General features: G+C 30.5%; 2 protein-coding genes and 1 long non-coding RNA gene across 9 annotated transcripts in view; all 3 read left to right on the top strand.

Moving 5' to 3' along the window:
* Positions 1-1,344, top strand: part of LOC145334263 (arf-GAP with dual PH domain-containing protein 1-like) — a 44,967-nt gene extending 43,623 nt beyond the window's left edge. For both annotated transcript variants that reach the window (XM_080179641.1, XM_080179643.1), the window contains 3 exons: positions 188-268; positions 644-709; positions 1,252-1,344. In XM_080179641.1, the coding sequence (XP_080035767.1) occupies positions 188-268; positions 644-709 (147 nt within the window). In that variant the 3' untranslated portion in view covers positions 1,252-1,344. The remainder of the gene's footprint in view (positions 1-187; positions 269-643; positions 710-1,251) is intronic.
* Positions 1,345-8,548: 7,204 nt separating this feature from the next.
* LOC145334466 (uncharacterized) lies at positions 8,549-13,519 on the top strand. Its single transcript, XR_013884830.1, has 5 exons — positions 8,549-8,608; positions 11,230-11,250; positions 11,925-11,989; positions 12,443-12,549; positions 13,508-13,519. It is a non-coding gene; the product is annotated as an uncharacterized LOC145334466 (long non-coding RNA).
* Positions 13,520-13,558: 39 nt separating this feature from the next.
* The window catches only part of gcl (germ cell-less), a 55,310-nt gene continuing 54,284 nt past the window's right edge, over positions 13,559-14,584 (top strand). For all 6 annotated transcript variants that reach the window (XR_013884788.1, XM_080179648.1, XM_080179649.1 and 3 more), the window contains exons 1-2: positions 13,559-13,638; positions 14,214-14,320. Coding sequence is in view for 5 of the 6 variants with exons in the window: in XM_080179648.1 (XP_080035774.1) it covers positions 13,573-13,638; positions 14,214-14,320 (173 nt within the window). In the remaining variant the exon portion in view is untranslated. The remainder of the gene's footprint in view (positions 13,639-14,213; positions 14,321-14,584) is intronic.

Genomic DNA, 14,584 nt, shown 5'->3' on the forward strand with positions numbered 1-14,584 from the left:
TCATCGAATTTGTTTTTGTGGCCTAAATTATTTTGCAATTTAACATTAAGTTGATTAATTTAATAGAAGTTTCATGACTAAGATTAAGTTCATTACAAGATTAAACTATTCAATGATTCATATATTATCTTTCAACTATCCATCTACTTGTCCATCTATCTATCCATCTATTTATTTATCTATTTAGTTTTCATCTGAGACAGATGTAGAACGGTCAGACTGGATTCAATCCATTGAAAGAGTCCTGAAAACCCCTCCGAAACCCCAGGTATGGATCAAGATGGACTAATTTAAAAACATACTTTAGACAGATGGATAATTAAAACGATAGATAATGAAAGACAGATATTGTTTCTAAACTAGAGAAAAAATTGACAGAGATACCAGATAATGTAATCTTTTTCCAAAAATAAGTTTTTATTTATATTTGTACATGTCAACGTTTTTAAAACGATGATACATTTATTACTGTAATAAAGAACTAGCGGCTGCGCCCTAGAAGCTTCTAGAACCGTTTATAGTCCAGCGGATACTAATCGTTTGGAAATAACTAAAACATTTACATATTGACGAACGCAAAATGAATCTTACCCCAAACAATTTTTAAAAATAAGACAGTATCTTTTAGTTTTCTTTAATTTAGGACAACGCATTAGCTGCGGTTCTCAACAAGAAAAGAACAGACTCCTTGGCCTTTTTTAATAGATAGGTAGGTGATAACACCAATTTAACCTCTTTATTATGACGCAGTCTATTGTCTACTCTTCAACTTAAGACACTCAATAATTAAATTATGTTCGGCCCAACGGAATCTTAATGGATAATAAATTGATGTACCACGATAAAAAAAAAATCATCCCTTATTATTTTTTGTTCCTTTGTAGGGACTCGGCTGTGTTGGCAGAGTTTCATTTAGCTCATGCCCCCTCTATTATTTTACTTTAATCGTATATATAATAACTAGCGGCTACGCCCCCTAGAAGCCTCTAGGGGCACTTAATGTGGGAGGGAAAAAGGCGACCCCACCCCCACATTTTCAATTTCAGTTTTAAAAAGAAAAAGTAAAAAATACTTTTTTTTTTTGGGGGGGGGGGGTCATTTTTATTGGTAGAGTGGATATACCCACCCTAAATTTAGTTAAAAACCTTCCCTAAACCTAATCCCCAATCCGTTAAGTGGTTAGCGAGAACCTTTGGTACAGACAGAAAGAGATCCTGTTACTTTATTATAAGGATGATAATTTATTTTCAGGAAGCTATGTTATGAAAAACAAAAAAAAACTGAAATTATCCCTGAACTCTGAACTACGCAAACCAACACAATGAAATAACATAATAATAATAATATTATCATGATACTCAACTCAACACACACACACACACACACACATATTGTAGCTGCACTACGTTGTAATAATTTGTTCTTGTTTTATTTTACTTTGAGACAAGATTATAGGTTTTTTGAGAACAAAATTAGAACAGAAATAAGTTTCTATAAAATTTAAGCTTGGTGATTTACCTATTTAGACTATTAATGTATAAATATAGATGTAGAATCCAAACAACGACTTGGCCCAAGTGGTTGAGACCCTTTTCTACTTGTAGGGACTAGGCTATGTTTATATTTCCAACGCTATTAGATGATTTAAAAGACCCAATACAAAATCGGGAATACAAAAATGTTCCCACCCTGTGGGCTTAATTACATATAGCTCATGCTCCCTCTATATTAGTTAACTTTGATATTTAGATAGTTAATGAGAACTAAGTTTTTATAGGAAAATTTCATTAAACTAAGTTTTAAGTCAACATAGCAAAACAAAATTTCCACTGTAAACAAACCGGTTATGAACTGTAAATGTAAACATGTCTTCAATAGTTATAAAGAAATTGCTCACAAAATCCGTTGTTTTTTTAATTACTTCTTCGCGGATAACTGACTGAAAATAAACTATAGATACAGTTTGAAAACTGCAAAGTAAAAAAAGGATACCTTTTTACATAAATGGTCAAAAATTTATTATTCTATCTTTTGTTTTCAGATAACCTATCATTGTCCTTTCAAAGTGAATGTTTAAAAATTATTAAGTTGAAGTCATTGTTAATAATATTTGTTTTAATTGCATGATTTAATTGTTGTCAATAAGGAAATATTGTTAATTTTATATTTATCACAATGGCATAATCAAATCATAAATCATAATTGTTATTTTGACTATTGAGGCTCTAATTTTAGTTTTTTTGGCCTAATAATTTTTTAAGAAATTCTAGAAAAGTATTTAGTATACCTAGGTTTAATTATTTATCTCATCCTATTATAGAAAGCTTTTCGCGGATATTAAAATGAAAACAATATAAGATTACAACCAGTTTTGTTGGACCCGAGGTTCCAAAGGCACATGCTTAAAAAAATGGTTTTTAATTTCGTGATTTTCCTTTTAATATTTATGGAAAATTGTCTGTAATGTGATGCTTTGCATGATTTTTCAGTATGGCTGAGAACTGGTTCTAATCAGCGGTTATCAATCGGTTTCGAAGCCTTACTGAAAATATGCTCCATCCTTTTCTGAATTAAATAGCATAATATTTAAACAAAATATACAAATAATAAGCAATATTAATCCCAGATTTGTACATAATAAATAGCCATAAATGATAGTTGAAAATTATAGATAACATTAATCACTTGTAAAATAATATTCAAAAGCTTAACATGTAATCTTAAGATTTTAAATAGAAATTAACATGTCACTAAAAAGGTTTAAATAACAATGGATATATTATTACTTGGATGTTACACTTGGGCTATTATAACGGTACACCCCAGCACTCTTTTTTACTTACCCACTACCCTTGTACTCGATGGACGAACTGATCAATAAATGAGTTCCATGTTAGTAATCTAAATTGACAACAATTTTCCCCCTGTCATAATATCCACGTATATTCTATATCCATTTCTATAACCTTCAGTTTTTTATGGCTTAGTCAAATGCTTTGTACAAGTCTAAAATACACAAAATGAAAATAATCATATGATAGGGTATACAGAGATAAGACAATGGATGATATATATATATTCTTTTCTATTCTTCAGTGGGAAAATGCGCCTGGGTATATATTAGCAGAAGAAAAGGTTGTAGATTAACTTAAATATATTTTTTTAAAGTTTCTTTTAGCACTGAATAGATTTGTCTTAAGATTTCAAATTCATTCTTTTTCTTTAAAACAAATATTTGAAATTTTCCAGGTAGGGAAATGACAATGAACTTACATTTATCAACAAAAATTTCTCATACCAGTATAAAAATCTACCAAAGAATGAATTGCAGGGATCTAAAGGGATAAGACAATGGCCATTGATGTGTATCATCAATGGCCATGATGATACACAAAATTAACCCTTCTGTAAATTACAAATAGTGGATGAAACTTATTGATATTAAATTAAATGAAACCAACCAATCATAATTAATTAAAAGTCCCCAAATTTGTTAAGCTAACGAATAAGTATACGTCATTATAAAACTACTAATAAACAGCCCATTGTCCCCTTCCTTCCTGAAGAATTGTATATGAGTTATTGAATAGAAAATTAAATTTTTCATTCATTGTCCTATCTTTGCATTCCAAGATTTTTCAATAATTTTTCCTGTGAACCTTTTGTTGTGAATTGTTGAATATTTGGATCTACTACAGTTCACGGTAAAATATTCCTGGTAACGATTATTTTAAAAAAATGTTGAACTTTTAAAGACTGCTAGCTACCAAACGGCTAAACGAACATGTTAAGATACACAGGAAAGGCTCCACTGAAGAAAAAGAGCGTAAAATAAGTCTTTTTTTCGCGCATTTATATGCACTGCAAGATAATTGTGCACTATTGATCAATGCCTATTCCAGATTATATGTAGGCCTTTTTGTGCCTGTTAAAATATTGTGCAATTATAATCTATACGTTCCACCGTTTGGTCGTTAGCAGCCTTTAAAGTTTAAAGATTTTTTAAAGATAATTGTTACCAGGAATATTTTACCGTAAATTGTTCTAGATCCGATTACTTGAATATTTTCATCTAACAAATCTTAGGAATAGTCCCTTTCTCAGTGGAGCATCTATAACCATCCTCCTTAAAAGCTTGTTTTTTTTAAATTGATTTGCAATGCCTTATTAGGTTAGGTTATAGTAGAATATCCCCATTTAGAGCTATAAGGTTGAAACCAGGGTTTCGGATCCGCATTGATTTTATGCGGATCCGGATCCGGTTCCTCAAAACTTGGTCAGTGCGGATCCGGATGCGGATCTTTGACAATAAAAATAAAATCACCAAATTTTTCAAAAAAATTTTATTCTTTAATTCGAAGTTAAAAATACTTTTAATTTTCAAGTCTGAACCTAAACCTTAAAGATTGGCTCTCATCAAGAGAATGTCTGAGATTTTATATAAATTTAGGTAGATTTTTCCATTTTTTCCGCATTATTTGGAGTCTAAGGATCCGGATCCGGATCCGGATCCTTGGACTCAAAAATATGCGGATCCTTGCGGATCCGGATCCGGATCCAGATCCGGATCCGAAACCCTGGTTGAAGCATAGTTGTAATGATAGGTTAGGTAAGAATTAAATTAATGTGGGAGGTGGGTTGTTTTTTGCTTCACTTGTAAAATATGAATTTGTCTAACTAGTTTTTTCTAACTGGCTAAAAACTGGAGATTTTGTAGAATAACCAAACCCATAATAATATCAATAGATTGTAAATCAGCTTAAAAAATGGTCAAAAAATAAAATTGTTCGTGTATTCAAAATTCTTAGTTTTTAATTTAGCTTTATTGTAGTATAGCATATTTTTTTTAATGAAACAATTTTCTTTCTGAAGATTATCCAATAACAATTCTCTATCTTTCTAACTTAGTTTATTATCAATATTTTGACTAGTTTTGTTTACAATAATTGGATCAGGTGCAGTTCACTATTAAATGTTCCTGGGATCAATTATCTCAAATAAAATCTATGAACTTTTAAGGCTCTTGGGATCGATTATTTCAAAAAAAAAACTTAAGGGACCAAGCGGCCAAACATTTGAATGTTTTTATTGTGTTACACATTTTTTACCTTCAAAAGAATGCCTACAAATAATCTAGAATAGACATTACTCAATAGTACACAGTTAACGTTCAGCGCCAATAAATGCGCGAAAAAGTCTTATTTGCGTGTTTACTTCAGTCAAGCTTTCCCTGTGCATCATTGGATCTTGGCTATTTCAGATTGTTTATAGGCTTTCTTATACTGCTTTTAGCGATGTGCGGGCATCAGCATCAGCTGGCAGCAATCTTTCTTTAAAGATCATAGTGTTTTTTGAATAATCATTACCAGGAACATTTTAGCGTGAACTGCACTGGATCCCAATAAAACGAGCTTATTTAAATTACTCCTAATTTCTTCTAAGTACAAAAACACTGGTGTGAAGTGTTTGCTAGTTATAATGTAAAATAAATTATTTAAAAATCCTTAAAATTAGTTTCTTAACAATCATGATTTCATCAATTTTAGTTTTAATCACATAACATTTATTTATCGCATCGTATTAAAGACAGCTTTCCGTGGATATAAAAATGGAAAAAAAAACTCGAGTGGTCTAAAGCCCTGGTTAACAATACTTGGATTAATCTTATAATTTTTAAATCATAAGTCGTGGAAAATTGTCTGTAATACGATGCTATAGATGATTTTACAGCATGGCTGAGAACCTGTTCTCAAAGCCATACTGGAATTTCATTTGTTTCTACGTAATCTTTCTGAACGTTACAGAATAATAGAATCATTTCATTTTCATTATAAGCTTTAATAAATTAATTAAATAGCTACTTTATAATATGGATATGTTCGTTTGTCCGTTAATTTTTGTTACTTAAACGTATGCAGAATCTAAGATTATTTCTATATATGTCCTCTGTATACATTCTACTGTTCAATTTTAAAATAAACATTGTTACGTTACCTTATTATTGCTGCGCTAATTATGAACAGACAAAATTGCCCTTGTTAAATTGTTACTTTTTATAATTATAATATCTAAATAATATTCAATTTTGTAATTTTTGAAAAAACCATCGAATGGGCATTGTTTTATTGTTTTGGTGGATGAGACTATTTTCAAAGATTTGTACAGAATCGGTCCATCGGGGCTAACAAAACTGGTTTTAAAACTATATTTTTTTATTTTAAAATCCGCGGAATGCTGTCTATAATACGATCGTATTCTTTCCAAAACTAATAAAATCTGCTAACCCCTAGAAAAAATCCACGTAATTTTATTTTACAAATCTTTGAAAATAGTTTAGTTGACCATTATTTAATTATTGTATTTTGTATAATTGTGTAAATAATTTCTGTATATAAAAAAAGAAATGTATTTTTTCATCTTAGTTATTTTTATTGTTTCATTTTGTCATTTTAGGAAATATAAATTATCATTTAATATTTCAAAATATCATTTAGAATTTAAATTAAGCCATTTTAATTTTGTAATATTGTGTAAACTTCAATTTTAGCTTTTGGTAGCTGCTTTACGTTTTTAAGGGCAAAAGAGATGCTTTAAAATTATTTAATAAAAAATCTTATATACGTCCAATTAGAAGAGGGGTAGGGTAAACTTCGAAACCTTACATTTTACACCTATCAAAACACATTATAATACTTCCCTCAAACCTTTGTAACCCCTCATTATACCCCTCTTAAAAGTAAAATGCTCGGACGTCCTTGAAATGCCTTTCCCTTTTTTTTTAGAATAAGGGAATTTTTCCACTTACATCTTAAAATCTTACATTATTAAAATGGTTTAAACTATTGGACTTTTATCACTTTTTCTAAAAAAACAAAAGTTTCATTAAATTCTTAGTTACTTTACTTTAATTTAAACACACACACACACACCTTTTCATAATGCCTTACAACTTTTAAAAAAAATTATAATAAGACTATTTATATACCTAATAATATATGGGGGTCATTTTTTTCTTGTAAAATTTCGCGAAAGTTGAGTGTTGGGTTGTAGTCACATGCTCTTATTTATAAGTCAAACTGTTCTTAACTATGAACCATTTCTTATTTATACATTTGTTTTTAGTTAAGAACTCTTAATAAGATCATTTTACTTCAACCTAACACCCAACTTTACTTAAATACGCGGGAAAAACCATCTTTATTAATTTTTAAGGCATGTATTATATTATTATCTTGTTTAAAAAATCAATTTAGTTTAAAATATTTTTTTGCTAATTGTGATATTTTCAATTTTCTATAATATTATGCATAATTCACATGATAATAGTAAACTTTTTAAATCACCTTTAAATTATACATGGAGGGGATAAATACAGTGTGTGTTTTTTTATGAGAACTTTTTTGAAAGCAATTTTACCCCACTTATAGTTATCAGAATTTAATGATTAATGGCTTATTTTCTTCGTTTTTAAGGGAAATTATGAAACAACAAAAAAAATTACAGTTTTTGTTGAAAAAGTACAGTAAAGTTGAAAATTAAAAACTTAGGTGTCAACATCTAAAAATGGTTTTAGCGCATTTTTCTTATGCTCAAATAATCAACCTTTTGCAAGAATGGCTGCTAAACACTTCAAAGTTGAGATATAGAGCTAAAAATGTATACAGATACTATTAGGGACATGTACTAGAACATATCAAAGTTTGAAGGTCATATCTCAACCAGGGAGGGAGTACTGGCCCCCCAAAGTCGACTACAGAAAATCCATTTTTTAAGAAAAATGCGCTAAAACCATTTTTATATGTTGACACCTAAGTTTTTAATTTTCAACTTTACTGTACTTTTTCAACAAAAACTGTCATTTTTGTTGTTGTTTCATAATTTCCCTTAAAAAACGAAGAAAATAAGCCATTAATCATTAAATTCTGATAATTATAAGTGGGGTAAAATTGCTTTCAAAAAAGTTCTCATAAAAAAAAACACACTGTATTTTGGATAATTCGTAATCAAGGTTTGAAGAACAGAATAAAAACAGCTTTCCGCGATTATTAAGATAAAAAATTGTAAAATGAAAACCATTTTTGCTAACCTCGATCGGACGTAGGCTTGGTCTAACAAAACTGGCATTTATCTTATGATTTTTATTTTAATATTTGTGGAAAATTGTCTAAAATACGATGCTATACATGGCTTTTCTGTATGGCTGAAAACTGATTCTGATCCAGCGGGAATTAATCGGTTTCGAAGCCATACTGGAAAATCTGTTTATGCTTTTTGACTGTCAAAAATTTTCACGTAATTCATTTAATATGTTAACATTGACTTACGGGATATCTTCAATAATCACCCCACCATTTTTTAAACGGCCAAAATTAAGCTTTAAGCAAATTCCCAATTTTGGCTATTTTAAAAAGAAACACTTTCACGTTACTCTAAATATTAAGTGAACACTTTTTGGTCTCAAGTTATAAAATATTAAATTATTGACATATAAAAAATAAAAGAAAAATGCTAAAAAAATCTACGAGTTACATAAAATTGTTTCAGATTTTAAAAAAAGAATGGGCACCAAATTCTCACGGACGGCAAGTCTGGCCCCGGAACAACAAAGGTATTGTAGTCAGGGATATTAAGGGATAAGAAAAGGGATGGCAAATTTCCTTTAAATGCCTTGTTGATTAAGCTATATAAGTTGGAAAGAATTTTAATGTATATTAATATAATAGATTTGAAATCTGCATAAAATTTTAAGGATTTTTATAAAAATCGTTTTTTATATAATTCTTTATTTAAAAGCGTAAATACAATTTAAGTTAATTAATTTTGACCAATAGGATAGGTGGATTGGAAACTACCTGAGCTCTAATTGGTTGAATGATGTACGACACTTAAGATTCTCCAATCAGAGCGCAGATTGTTTTCAACCCACCAATCACAGATGTCAAAATTAATTAACTTGAATTGTATTTGCGCTTTTAGATAAAGAATTATACAAAAAACTAATTTTATAAAAATTCCTTAAAATTTTATGCAGATTTCAAATTTATTATATACATTAAAATTCTTTCCAACTTATATAGCTTATTGTCGATCACTAAACCCCCTACCAGTACCCCCCTAATTGTGCAAACAAACTAAAAATAAGGTGGAGGGTAGTTTTTTGTTTATAGTTACTCTGTCAGGTTAGGTTATACAGGGTACTTGGGTAGCCCCGCAAGGTTATTGCAAAAAAGTCACCATAGCAAAAGTGGGTAGTTAATGATGATAAACAAAATACCCCTTCTGTAATTAACATTAGAGGTTAAAATGGTTGGACAGAACAAGTTGCTACCAACAAATAAAGATTTATTTACATTGTTGTCCATAGGTTTAAGCTAACGAATTAGAGAATGTTTTTATAGAATTTTAGCTGCACTAATTAATTAAATAGGAATTTTGCTGTGTTCATGCAAAAGGGGGGGGGGGGGGGGCGAAAGTGACACTTTTTGAAACCAAAACTAAAAGTCAAAGGAACTCAACTAAAAAAAGAGTTACAGGTCTGACATTTTGCATGGCAGTTGCTTTATAGGGGTACAATATGGAACTGAAAAAACGGCGGCGCAACCGCCGAAAACCGCCGAGAAAAGGCAAATAAAATTTCGGCGGGAAACGGCGGTTTTCGGCGGTTGCGCCGCCGTTTCTTCACAGTTCCATATTGTACCCCTAAAAAGCAACTGCCATGCAAAATCTCAGACATGTAGCTCTTTTTTTAGTTGAGTTCCTTTGTTGACTTTTAGTTTTGGTTACAAAAAGTGTCACTTTCGCCCCCCCCCCCCCCCTTTAGATTTTAATAGAGCAATATTTTTCTAGGATCTAAAGGGATAAGACATTCCTGTACAACCCCAATGATGATAAACAAATTCCCTCTTAGGTGTATTACATTTAGTCGTTTAATCGTTTGGACACTCAACTTAATGCACCATCCAATCAAAATTCAATAAATTCCCCAAAGTTTTTAAGCCTATGCATAAGAAAACGTTATTATGCAACTTTGATGACTAGTGTGATAAACACAATGTCCCCTCCCTTCATGAATATTTTTGCTATAAATGTTATAATTAAAGTTGATTCGACAGATTTTTAATCAATATTGATGAATATAACATTGTATTTCTCTTATTATTTTCGTGTTAGAATAAAACAACAAATACCTACCTACCTATAAAAGTTGAGTAAATAATAAGAATAGGCACTACCCATAGCACACAGTTATGGATATATTATTACTTGGATATTACACCAGGCTTTCATGGGTAAAAAAGTATTCTAATAAAGTAAAACTTGTAGCTGACTAAAACAACTATCAACCTATTTACCCTATTCCCTACTCTCCTACTGGATGAATGGATTGACCAATAATGAGGTCCCTGTTAGCAACCTAAATTGATGACAATTATTCCCATGTTATAATATCATTATCCACGTATATTCTATATTTTTTTGCTGTAATAATATTTTGATTTTTATATGCACATTTTTTATTAAATTTAATTATCGACTATTTGATTTTAGTTTAATGCTGTCAAAACATATTTTTATTTATTGATTAAAAACAAAAATAATTATTTATATTTTTTCTAAAGAATTGAAAAAATAGAAAGTTTAATAATAGTAAAAAAACATTGTTAATTTCTCTTAAATGTTGTTTTGTCAAAAGGTCGAAGGGGCCCCAAAAGGTGCTTTTCTCTAATGAAAACATTAAAATTAAATTTGAATGCAAAAATATATGAAGAGGGTACATTGGACAGTTAATCATACTAGTTTTATAAACACTGCCTCTCATTCGTTTGCTTTAAAACTTAGGGGAACTATTATTAAATTTAATACCTAGTTCATGGACCTATGGGAAGAGCAGACCCTAATTATTAAGAAGTTGCGCTTCTAAAGCTAATTTTCAATACCTACCTAACACATAATAGTTATTTATCGCATCATATTATAGACAGTTTTACGCGGATATTAAAATGAAAAATCTTGAGATTTAAACCAGTTGCGTTAGCCCCGAGGGGCCGAAGGCCTGGACTAACAATAGTGATTTCGATTTTTGGATTTTCATTTTGATATTTGTAGAAACATGTTTGTAATAAGATGCTATACATCATTTTTCAGTATGGCTGAGAACCGGTTCTAATCCAGCGGATATTAATCGCTTTGGAAGCCATACTGGAAATAATATTAATTTTTATATTTCAGAACACCAACACAAGACATAAGAGGAATTACATTTTTAAAAAGTGACCATGCAACTAGGGATCTAAAGGGATAAGACAACGGCCGATAAATTGATGTACAGCCCCAATGATGTAACAAAAAACTACCCCTTCTATAGATTAAAATTATGGTTGAAACGTTTGGACACTCAACTAAATAAACCCACCGATCAAAAACCAATCTAAAGTCCCTAAAGTTGTTAAGCTAACGAAAAGAAAACGCCATTATAACACTTTGGGGACTAGTGTAATAACAGTTCATTGTCCCCTCCCTTCCTGCCCTGCAACATTTACAAATCATATCATACTATTATATAAAGTACTATGAGTTTTTTTTCTGAAGCATACAATCTCATTATATACTGAACAAATTGGGTTCCATATTTTAAGTAAGCTTCACATAGGTCCAGTGAGATAAATTCTAGGCTATTTAATTTTGAGATTAAGTCCTAATTTTTAGCTTTTTTAGTCCCTTTCTGCCCTTTTGAATACAGAGCCCTTAGAGCCTGTTTTGGGTCAAGGAATTCCCTCTACTACTTTTGTCTTGGAAGTTTTAACTGTGCATGACAATGAGTTGTTCCTGTTTTGGGCTAAGGCATTCCCCCAACTCTGTAGGAGTTATTTTTAGCGTTTTTTGTTATGACGCGGGTTGAGGGTTTAATCAATGTAATTGAAAAAAGTATCACAACGAAGAAGAAAAAGAAAGAGGTCAAGTTCTAGTGAGAGCCAAGACGATTTTCCTACAGGAACGTTTAGACATTTTTAAGTATGGTACGGACGTATGTACTGGCATATCTTTATATAGTAGCTGCGCTTTATAAGAAGCGCATCAAGCCTTAAAAATAGGATTTAAGAAGTGAATTTAAAATAAAAGAAAAATATACCTACCACTATTTTATAATTCACTTTGATGGACTTATTTTCACCAAAAAAGTTAGGTAAGCTAAGCTGTCTAACTTGAATAACAGCTGAGAAAATTATATTTCCACAATAGCGTTATGGGCGTATTGACAGTTGAAACTTTAAAATAAGTTTAATTATAGTGTTAGTTCGCTACTAAGAAATCAATTTTAAACTATTTTTGTAAATAAGTATATATTTTTACATAACATTTATTTACATACCTAGTTTTATAAAAGTTTTAAATCACTAGGACAATTCAACATTTTCCTTTGTATGTTTAAACGTGATGATTGCAGGACGCAGAAGGCGAACAAATTCTGAGAGAGAAAAGGATGAATTAGGCAAAGCTTCCATTATCATTACATATTATTATTACATGGATCTTACACCAGATTATCATGTAATAAAGTTAAATTTGTATGTGGCTAAGATAACGATGCCCTCATCTACATCCTTTACCACATCCATTCTACTTCGAACTGACCAAAAAAGTTTTTTTTTTAATGCAACCATCTCGTAATCAATGATTAAATGGCACTTAGAATTCGAATTTCGATCTAAAAATTTTCATGAGTAATCCTTGGTAGGTCTAAATTCCCTAAATCGAACAAAAAGTTGGAAAAGTAACGGCTGACGGTTCAGTCGTTTAGCCGTTTTTTTTGCCTATTTTCAGGGCAAATTCATCTTTAATTACATAGGAATCAACTTTTTAAAACATAATTTTGATTTAATTCTGTTAAATGATAGCAATAACCATTTTTAAAATTTCTAGTACCAACAGCTACCGGCTAGAACCGTTTGATAAGGTTTTTAAGAAAGCCCAAAAATGGCCGAACAACTGAGCCGTTAGCCGTTACTTTCCAACTTTTTGTTCGAAAATAGAACTACCAAGGATTATTCATGCAAAATTTCAGATCGAAATTCGAATTCTAAGTGCCATTTAATCATTGGTTACGAGATGGTTGCATTAACCCCCCCCCCCTTATGTCCATTTATGTTGATTAGTAGGTACCTATCTAAGATCTTAAAAGATAAGCTTTTCCACATGTATAGTATGTATTGTATGTATATTACTATTATCGTTATTTTAGGCATGTTAAAACTGTTCTCTCAATTTTAAATTTTGCCTGTTGATTCTTTTAAAAGTAGTATGTACTCTAGAATGCGTAGCTACTCTAAAATCAGTACCAGAAATTCCGTTTGTCCATTTAAAGAACATGATGATTTTTACCCTGCTTAAAAACAATATTGTTTGATATAATCTAGGAAGGTAGGTAAAATGTTTTTTTTTGCTAATTTAAAATAGAATTGGAATGTTTTTTTTTTACCCTAAAGCTAAGTATTTTGATTGTATTTAGGTACCTAAGTAAAATATATTCACAAATTGAAATATTAATGGAAGTTTTTATCTGAAGAAAAACTAATGTCCACACCAAAGAAGAAAGTTTTGAAAACAACTTCACAATATATTTATGATAATTTATTTAAGGTTTGTTTTGTTTTTATCAGGGATTTAAAGGGATAAGACAATGGTCTATAAATTGTTGTAATCCCCAATGATGATACACCAAATTACCCCTTCTGTAGATTACAATCAGTGGCTGCAATTGGACAATTATCCTAATGATTCAACCAATCAAAATTCAATGAAAGTCCTCAAAGTTGTTGAGTCAACGAATAAGAAAACTTTATTATAAAACTTTGAGGCCTGGTCCTGGGAATGTTTCACTTTTTCATTATAAAATCAAATGTTAAAAAATCAGGGAAAAAATTGTAAAAAAAATCCTCTTATTTGTTTTCAGTGTGGCATCGAAACCTTTAACCAATTAATATTTGCTGGATTAGAACCGGTACTCTGCCATACTGAAAAATCATGTTATATAGCATTGTAATGTATTACAGACAATTTTCCACGAATATTAAAATAAAAATCTTAAAATAATAAGTTTTGGTAGCCTCGAGGGGAAGAAGGTTTAAATCTTATACACTCATATTTCTATATCCGCGGAAAGCTGTCTGTAATACGATGCAATTATAAATACCAATAACTATTACCAATTTTAGGAGGGAAAAGACAGTGATATAACAATCCATGCTTTGGGTATTTCTTGGAAGCTGCACAGACTATACCTCTGTCAAAGTCCATACTTTGCTGCGCTATTCTCTGGAAGGTAATATCATATTGTCCAGTGTATGGCTTCGTCGAAACCGATTAATATACGCGGGATTAGAACCGATTCTCAGCCATACTGAAATATTATTTATAGCATCGTATTTCAGACAATTTTCTATTAATATTAAAATGAAAAATCATAATATTGATATCAGTTTTGTTATCCCCGGCCTTCGGGTCTAACAAAACTAGTTTTAATATTATTATTTTTCATTTTAATATTCACGGAAAGCTGTCTATAATACGATGCGATAAACTATTA

Source organism: Acartia tonsa, chromosome 12, assembly GCF_053477335.1.
Source record: "Acartia tonsa isolate MP-2025a chromosome 12, ASM5347733v1, whole genome shotgun sequence".
In the NCBI taxonomy this organism is placed as follows: Eukaryota; Metazoa; Arthropoda; class Copepoda; order Calanoida; family Acartiidae; genus Acartia; species Acartia tonsa.